The 9,553-nt window shown below is 33.5% G+C and overlaps 1 protein-coding gene across 3 annotated transcripts in view; it reads right to left on the bottom strand.

Annotated features, from left to right (window-relative positions):
• Nucleotides 1-3,539: 3,539 nt before the first annotated feature.
• Nucleotides 3,540-9,553, bottom strand: part of LOC106873189 (uncharacterized) — a 31,130-nt gene continuing 25,116 nt past the window's right edge. For 2 of the 3 annotated variants that reach the window (XM_014920430.3, XM_014920444.3), the window contains 3 exons: nt 9,374-9,476; nt 7,538-7,654; nt 3,540-5,977 (listed from right to left, as the gene is read on the bottom strand). In XM_014920430.3, the coding sequence (XP_014775916.1) occupies nt 5,211-5,977; nt 7,538-7,654; nt 9,374-9,476 (987 nt within the window). In that variant the 3' untranslated portion in view covers nt 3,540-5,210. The remainder of the gene's footprint in view (nt 5,978-7,537; nt 7,655-9,373; nt 9,477-9,553) is intronic. The other variant, XM_014920435.3, reaches the window with a different exon arrangement.

Here is a 9,553-nt window from a genome sequence, read left to right as displayed (position 1 = left end):
CCTTAATTGTATTCCTTTTTGTTTTACTTTGTTTTGTTCCGAATGTTTATTGTTGTTGCTGAATTCTCCAATTTGTTGTTCTCCAACACCAATAACATAAAGATAAACTGTTGTTGTATGGAGAGCATTGCTTCCCAGAACTCATACTACAATATAATGTGTAGCCAACCTCCACTATCCCAACCAGCTTGCAACTTCAAAATACCACTTGGAGTATCATGTCTCTCTAAGGCAACGGTTTATAGAGCAAGCATAATATCTACAGATGATATCAAGAAGACTCATTGCAAACAACTTTAAGATCAGATTCAATCAACACATTCATTCATTCAGGTCAAGGGATTGAGAATTCTAACTTTTAATTGCAATACATCTAGAAATTAATGGATAGCAAAATTAAAAATGTTCCCTAAACCTGGAATAACAAAGATAGAGCAACTTCATACACCCACAATGCAAGAAGGTGTGACCTACATATAGTTAATAAATATCTATCTCATATAATAACTTAGACTCTTGAACAGAAGATACAAGATCTTACCTTTGTTCCAACTGGATTTCTTCATAATCTAGAGTAGTTCTCTTTGCCATAAATTATTTAACTGGTCTTTTACTAGGATTATGTATTTATTTTGAATACACTTGAACAGTTGCAAATGGCAAGAAACACTAAAGAATGACAATAAATCATTAACTGTAGATCAAAATGAATAAATTCTACTCCAATGTATTGAGAATCAATTCTCGCTTTTGTAAATCTAAACACACATGCATCATCATCATCATCCTCTTTTAATGTCCTCCTTCCGTTCTTGTATGGGTTGGAGTTTGACAGGATTCACCAGGCTGGAGAACTACATCAAGCACCACTGTTTAGTTTGGCATAATTTCTGTGGCTGAATGCCCTTTTTGATGCCAACTACATTTTTTACAGTGTACTGGGTACTTTTTAAGTGGCACCAGTATTAATGAGCTTGCCATGTAGCTTGCAAGACTAAGCTCTTCAACTGAGCAGAGAAAGAGAGAGAGAAAGAGAGCTTTATGCTAGGTGATAGAAGTTAAAGTATGAGAGAAGGGTCTGGGATAGGTTTCTTGCCATAGAAAAGACACATGGCTTCTATCATTATGTAAGGGTGAGTGGGGTGGCTGGGGTAGAGGGGAAAAGAGAAAGTCAGCCATCCTTACTAACTACAAAACTTTTAGCTAACAACAATTGCAAAACCAGCATATAAGCTGCAATGGATGCCTCTATTCATTATATAACCTGTAAGCTCTCATTTTTTTTATTTCTTACAAACTAGACCAACTTTGTGGAATCTTCTTTTCTACCATATCTCAACCATTATTTGGAAAGGAGCACTGTCATGGAAAAAGCCTCAACATTTTCTGCCGGTTTCACATCTAACTTCATGTGACGGTGTGTGGCCTAATGGTCACAGTGTTGCTCTTTTGATCACAAGATCATGGTTTCAGTTCTCAAACTGGGTGGAGTGTTGTGTTCTTGAGAAAAACACTTCATTTCACTCTGTCCAGTCTGCTGTAAATGAGTAAGCCTACAGCAGACTGAGGCCTCATTCTCAAGGGGAATGTTGGGACGTCAGTCACTTATATGCCATGCAAACCAGATTATCAGCTCTCTGAGTTGAAGACAGTAATCGCCAGGATACTTACTTTGCATTTAATTCCACACTACATATAGCAGGTAAATCTCCTCCCAAACTGTCCCTTTTGACTCCACTAAGCAAACATATATACCAAGTGCAAAAGTCTCCTCTAGTCACTTTCCTTTGTTTTCCAACTGGAGTATCTATGTATCTACTCTACAGCAAGACACATGTCTCCTCTATACCTTAAATTTCTTAAATGGCACTAAGCCACACACCCTCGATACTACTCCCCCACCCTCCCAGTTGACAGATCCTTGTTTTGCAAGCTACTTGGTAATCCTGTTGGTGCTGGTGATATTTAAAAATCACCTAGTACATTCTCAAAGTGGTTGGTGTTTAAGAATGGCATCAAGCTGTAGAAACAATACTGAAATAGATGATAGAACCAGGTGCAACTTCTGTCAAACCATCCAACCCAAGCCAGCGTGGAAACCATTAAATGATGATGACATCCAACTTGTTGTTTCGAATGCTGTACACCAGTGGTTCTCAACCAGGGTCCGTATAAGATTTTGGGGGGCCCACAGAACAAAATTGTAAATTGGGGATCTACAGTGGTATTTTAAGGGCCCCTGAATAAATTTTGATTTAGATGTATGTATTGCAAGAAACAGATGTTTCTTTCTCAAGCGTTTTACATAGCTCAGCCTACAGAAGTTAATGTGTGAAAAACAAAATAGGAATCTTGAAAAAAAAAGTTTCTATAAAAGTAGTTTTTAAACATTGAATGGCTATGGGAGTCCACCAGAACAATATAGTAATCAAAGGGGCTCATAGATAAAAAAAAAAATGGTTGAGAAACTCTGCTGTAAACTGTGGTTTGTGGTTATCATCCTGAGAAATCATCTTGTGTAGACATTAAATGCTAACAAAGCACAGATTATAACAGTAGATGAAATTTCATCAGCACTAGCTATCGTATCACATAATTTCAGTATAATTTGTGCTTCATCACCAACAGACATTTGGTAGTTAAAAGCCTGTTGCTGATGAAGTCCAATTTACACTGAAATCACTTAATACAACAGTCCCATTTGCCCGTGTTGATCAAATTTTCGTCTGCCAATATAATGTGTCTTTATTATATTTTTTTACCACTTAATGTCTGTACAGATGTAAAATAATGATACTAATAATGCCATGCCATATGTGGGGTCTTGTTTTGCTAATTATTTAGCAACCTCACTAGTGCTGGTGCCACATAAAAAGCATTCATGACAATGTATAAAGTGATATATGTTAGGAAGGGCATCCAGCTGTAGAAACCATAAAGCAGACATTGGAGCTGGGTGCAGTCTTGTGACTCTCTTGTCAAATCATCTAATCTATGCCAGCATGGAAAATAGAGAGGTTAAGTGGTGATGATGATGAATAATGTGTTTTAGTAAAGTTTGAAGAGCTTAAATTATAAGTAGAGTGCCTACAAACATGAAATTTTAGTAGGTTCTTAACTGATATTTAAACACTGTCATTATCATACACAAGTAGAGCATTTATAGATGAGCCAATCCTACCCGCCTTAAGTGGCCAACATCTGAGGTTATAGAGATGAAATTGTACATCCTCTTAGTATAATTGGTTATGTAGTAATGCAATAAATGATAGATAGGTCATTTGAGTCTAACCATTGAAAAGCTGCTTGCCTGTCCCAAAATGGTACTTATGTCCAATATCAATCTAATAAACTGAAGGCTAAAATTATACACTTCAGTCACTGAAATTTTGTATAAGGGCACATCTTTTGAAGAAAAGAAACAAAAAACATAGGCCGTGTGTAACGAATCTGATACCTGCTATAAATTTGGGAAAGATCAAGCCTCGGTGTTAGTTTACATTAAAAATATTAATAGTTAATTCATAAAAACACGACAGTTTGAACAATTTATTTTATTATTTATACAAATGCATAACAATAGTTATGTTTAACAAATATCACTTTGCCTGACAGATTTAATTTTTTTTTTATCTATGTAAACAATTTTTAAAACAAATAAGAAAACAATCAAGAAATGCAATGTTTTTAACAACAAAATGTATCTCTCATTGTCTTTTGCTTTTTTTGAGGTCTTTTTCCCAAAGCAAAAATATATTTGTATAAGAAAATATACAATGGTTTATGAAAAAGAAGTTTTAAGAAGTTGGACTGTCTGATTAGTAAATATCACATTCTGTGTTTGTCAGACAATGTCTGATAAGATGAATTGTTTGATTTAAAATGTCTAAGATGAATTGTTTGATTTAAAATGATCTAGCACCAAAATAGCAAGGATTCAAGTTTAATCAACAAAAGACTTCCGAGTTGAGATTTTAATGAAGGAATAGCAAAATATGAGATTCTCAATTTTTTAAAAGTTATTAGAAATATAAGTTTCAAATGGAACCAGAACTGGCTCCTAAATTCAGCTCACTTGAATATGTTTTATTTATTATATTGGTACAAGATGCATATCTCTCACCGGAATAGGTTGAATCAGATCTAGTACAGAATTGGTACCTATTTAATCTCAAAGGGGATTTCAGCTTAGAATACACAAGGCACCTAAGGTCACCATGACAGCCTCTGTTACTTAAGTGTCTTCAGTTTTTTTCTTTAAGTTTTCCGTAACCCTTAAAAGTTTATTGGGTGATGAATGAAGCCTGCAGAGTCTGTCCATCTAAATTTCATTGACAACAGCTGGACATTACAAGTTTAGTGGCTAATTGAGGTGAAATCTTGGAACCAGGAACTTGATACAAATTGTTTCTGTCTTACTTTTTTTTCACTACAACACTGCCGTTTGATATCTTTAACCCTTTAGCATTCAGATTATTCTGTCAAATGTAATGTTTATTTATTCACATTATGAATTGATCATGTATTATTTTGAGATTCTGATGATGTGATTGTTTACTATTAGAATGACATTGTAGTGTAGGTATGAGAGGTCAGATGTAGTTGACTTGGACACAAAACAGGTAGAATATTTGGGTTCCAGATATGGCTGGTTTAAATGCTAAAGGTTTAAACACAACAGTAATATTAGAAAGATGAACTGGCATTAAATCAGATTTGAAACTAAATTACAGACTTAGATTACTGAAAAAAAAAATGTGTGTAATTAGAGCTAAATGAGAAGAAATGATCATGCCTTTCTAAGGAACATCTGAGTGTAATATACACAGCCAAGAATCTAAATTAGATTATGAAACACTCAGAGAAAGCTTTTTATGATAAGTAGTAGTTATAGTCATAATAACAGTAGATAATTTACATAAAAACTAGTGATCTTTCTTCTAATCAGTGTTAATTTGAAAGACTAAACTTTTACATACAAATATACCAAGCTGTAAGCTGAAACCAAATATTCATTCCTAGTACTATATACTTCACACACATCTGAAAAAAGATTCAGGATTTCAAGATTGTCATGCCCTAACATAACATTTCATAAAACTTTACAACAGTGGCAGTTAAGGCTAGCTGTCTTACAGTAAACTGCAAAGTAAACCTAACCCATCATACAGTTACATAAAACTGAAGGAAAATATTGCTTGTAGATTGTCTTAAACATTTAGTATACTACTGTTTTCAATATTGTTCATGTTCAAAAAGTTCAACAGCATTCCTTGATCATTTTTCTTTTGTAATGTGTGGAGCAATTCACTTACATTGCAGCTGTTAATTGAATTATCTATATTAAAGTTATTGTTATTCTTTTTCATACTTTTTCTATCTTTGCTGTTTAAAGAGGAGATAACATTTTCAGGAATGGGATCACCATATTTTTCTGAAAACCAATTTTTATTGCATTTTTCATATTCTGCAGCATTGCTGATGGCATTCAGTAATGCTTGCTTTTTAAAAAATCCTCGAAATTTTATTGAAACATCAACCATACTTTTAACCATGTCAAATAAATTTCTTGGAATAGAAAAATTTCCATTTTGTGAAGGATAATGCTTAAACACTGGACTGTCAGGAGTGTGGTCAAATTTCAAGCTTATAATCTTATGGCGGTCTTTTGCAAGGCTTAATTCATCAATCAATATGAATGTTTCATTGGTCAGCTTACTTGAATGTTCTTCCATAAAAAATTGTTCATAATCTTTTCCTTCAGCCCAAGCCTTCTGTCTCTCAGCCAATGCAGTAGAATTTATAAGAAGAACAATATCATATACTTCAAAGACACATTTACCAAATTTATTGGCATGGTGAACAATCACTCCGAAATTTTCCAAATATTTAATTAAAAGTTGCACAGCCTCATCATGCAAAAAATGATCATTGAGGCACAATAACAAAGCATATTTCTTTGGAAGCTTTTTGGAACCTGTAAAGATGAAAGAGAGAGAAAATAAATGGAATTGTTACAATTTCACTAAGAAATATGCTTAACCCTTGAAAAATTGCAAAATATTTTGGAAAAAGGAAACAGAAAATAAATATGTTTCAATATAAATTTTGAAGGTGAATAAAGGGAGTTGGAAACTATAAACAAATGGTGCTAGAAATAACCCAAGTGCTATTGACTTCCTAGTCAATGGTTGGTAAATTTTGATGCCTCAGTATTTCATTAGTGAAGTGAATATAATGTTAACTGTTCAGTACATGTTGCATTGCGGAATTGCAGGTGATGTGTCTGTTAAGGCTTCAAAAGTACATTTATTTATATAACATTAAACAGCAGCAGTTTAGCATGAAAGTACTACCGAATCTGTCTTGATCTTAAACTGTTCAATTTAAAATGGCAAACTACAACGGCTGTAATCTGTGGCAACTTTATGAACACACTTTCTGAAAGTTCTTGTGAAGTATAACCAGAACTGATTACCTTCATATACATAGAAGCAGTTATCAAAACCTAGCCTCAGTAGCACATGCTCTAAAACTGAAATTATATAAAAGAAGACTTGCACAGCCCTGTACAACAATGACAAGCAAAATTATGAAGCTCTTCACATTTCTAAAAAGTCAGTTCAAAACTGGATCTAATCCCAGCGCACATGTCCAAACCATGTTGGATCTCTCTCATAGCAGCCTCCTCCCCACCATACCAGCAAACCACCACCTCCATAATCCACAGGAGCAACAACAATTCAGTCCAATACTGTTCAACCACCAGCGCAGGATACAGCTGCTTTCTTCAGGAGGCATCCCCAATTCAACACAATGAGAAACAACACTCAAGCTGGTTAGCAGGACAGGAAAACTTATGGAGGAAGTGGAACTCACTAACTACAACTGATACCAGTTAAAAAAAAAATGGCATCAATGCTCAAACCTCCTGGACTACAGGTGGTAACAGTTAAACAAAAAAAACCTCAACGCTCACACCACCTGGGGATGTGGGAGTGAGCAATGTGCATGTATATGAAGTGTCAAATTTAAAAAATATCAAATTATATTGCATAAAAATTTATGATCATTAATAGTATAACACAAAAATTAAAAAATCATTTAATAGTTAAATATGGTCGCTATTTAAAGATGCTTACATTTTTTTGTATTCCGTAGAATTTCCCTGGGTCCTGCTTATACATAATTATTCGATAGTTATTAAATAAAGTCACTATCTACAGATGCTTGCATTTTTTATGTTTTCCATGAAGTTTTCACAGGTTCAGCTAGTTTACGTAATTACTATTATTATCAATGACCTTCCAATGGTTTGTAAATTCACTTGAATACTAAATTCTGCATTATCTTCAATCAAAAGCTATCTTTTGTGGTTTTTGTGCTAATAAAAGGAATCAAAGTCTAACAAGATTTCAAAATAACACTGTTAACATTACGAATACTTGTTAAAATATCAAGAAAGTACTTGTGGCTTTTAAACAAAGTAGTGTTGCATAAAACAATATTATACTATAGAAAAATATTTTCAACTTACTTTTGCAAAAGAAATATATCACAATGAATAAAATAAAAATAATTGCAACTATAACACCCACAATAATAAAATATGTAATATTGTCTGGTTCTGGAGTTGAATTTTTCGGACATATATCTGAAAGACAAAACACAATTTCTAAAGAGTTATATCTTAGATAATTACCATTTCATTTTGAAACTTTTACTTTTAGTCTGAGATTTTAATGGTTAACACATAAAGTGTGATGGGCCACAATTGTGGCCCAGATAGATGCATGTAATTTATGGGCGTTTGTTGGGGTCTAAAGTCACTCAAATGCTCTGATACCCCCCAGAATGCAAGAGGACTAATAATTCAACTAATGACTTTTCAGATGATGTGAAACTTGTCACCATTGTATATTAAGAAGATATTTAAACTATTTTTTTGTTTTTTATGTGTCCATGGTCGTCTCATTTTCATAAAATGTGCTCAGCAGTCCATGCAATGTAAGTGCAAATCTCAGTGCTTTATGGGTTAAAAAACCCACTAAAACTGTCTTGTTAGAAACATTCTAAAGAAGAAATCAGAAGAGAAAAATACTTCCCAACATCTAATAAGTGTATTTCTCTAATGAATATTAATAAAACTGTTCCTGGAAAAGTAACCATGAATCAAACAATTCCAGGTTTAGCAACAACAGAACACTTATATCTATTTCTATTACTGCTATCAATATATGACTCCATAGATATATAAATTAAGTGATTTGGCATAGAGACAACAGTAGTAACACGATATGCTCAAAGGTTGTCTATTCCTTCTACCAATTATAAAATTTAACAACAAACAAGGCTGTCACTATAACTATTGTTGATCTGTAGCTGAGTCAAAATTTTATCAATAGTAAAATTTAAAATCAAAAAATAACAATCACTCAATTATGGATGAACTTTCTTTAGAAATCTTGTAAATCATACATATCTAAAGCCTTTAAATATACAAGGTGACTTGTATCAACAATAATACTGGATTGGTGTTATACAGTATTGGTCACAATGTGCTTCCAATACTTTCTTGATGGCACACATCTTTTCCATCTTGGCTCAAATCAAGACTTTTTTCAAGGAGTGGGGGGACAGATTTTAAATTTTCTTTATTTCCTTGTTGCTTGAAAGTGCCAACAAGAAGTAGAGATAGAGAAAAATTTTAAATCTGCATAAGAGTAATTTATTATATTTGACTTCATATGACATAATTTCTATTAGGGGTAGGACTTTTCCCACAAGTGATATTCCCAAGTTTTCCTGCAATCAAGATAAACTGAAGCATCTAAAATCAACATCCAGTCTAAAGATACAGGAACCAGTTGTTATAAATTTCATATGAAGATCTGGCTCAATGATGAGATCGTCAAGCTCACAATCACGAGGTGGTAAGTTTAATTCCCAGAACGGGCTGTGTGTTGTGTTCTTGAGCAAGACACTTTATTTCATGTTGCTTCAGTTCACTCATCTTTACAAATGAGTTGCACTGTCACTGGTGCCAAGCTGTATTAGCCTTTGTCTTTCCTTTGAATAACATTGGTGGCATGGAGAGGGGAGGCTAGTATATACATGAGTGACTTCCATAAAATACCTTGCCCAGACTTGTGCCTCAGAGACTTTCTATGTGCAATCCCATGGTCATTCATTTTACTTTTATGTCACCCCTAGAAACCAGATAATTAGTCCTTAAATAATGCAAAATCTATGGCAGATTCTGATAACTGAAATGTAGGAACTGTTTTGGAATTGTTTTCTAATCTCACAAAATCAATCAACTTTATTAACCCTAAACCACTAAATGCAAAATATTTTTTTAATTTCTACAAACCAGTAAATTCTATTTTATGTGAACTTGTGACTTCACATAATTTGCATTTGTTTTCCTTGGTGCGACAAAGACATCTATTTTCATCATTTGAAAAGGGTTGAAGCTAGAAAAAGAAATTTTGAAAATATTGTGAGTTCATCTAACTGAAAATTTCTAAAATTATATATTCTTTATAGCAGA

This window comes from Octopus bimaculoides, chromosome 11 (genome assembly GCF_046866305.1).
Source record: "Octopus bimaculoides isolate indiv1 chromosome 11, ASM4686630v1, whole genome shotgun sequence".
Taxonomy (NCBI): domain Eukaryota; kingdom Metazoa; phylum Mollusca; class Cephalopoda; order Octopoda; family Octopodidae; genus Octopus; species Octopus bimaculoides.
Note: the sequence above shows the minus strand (reverse complement) of the source record. Positions and strands in the feature narration are given on the sequence as shown.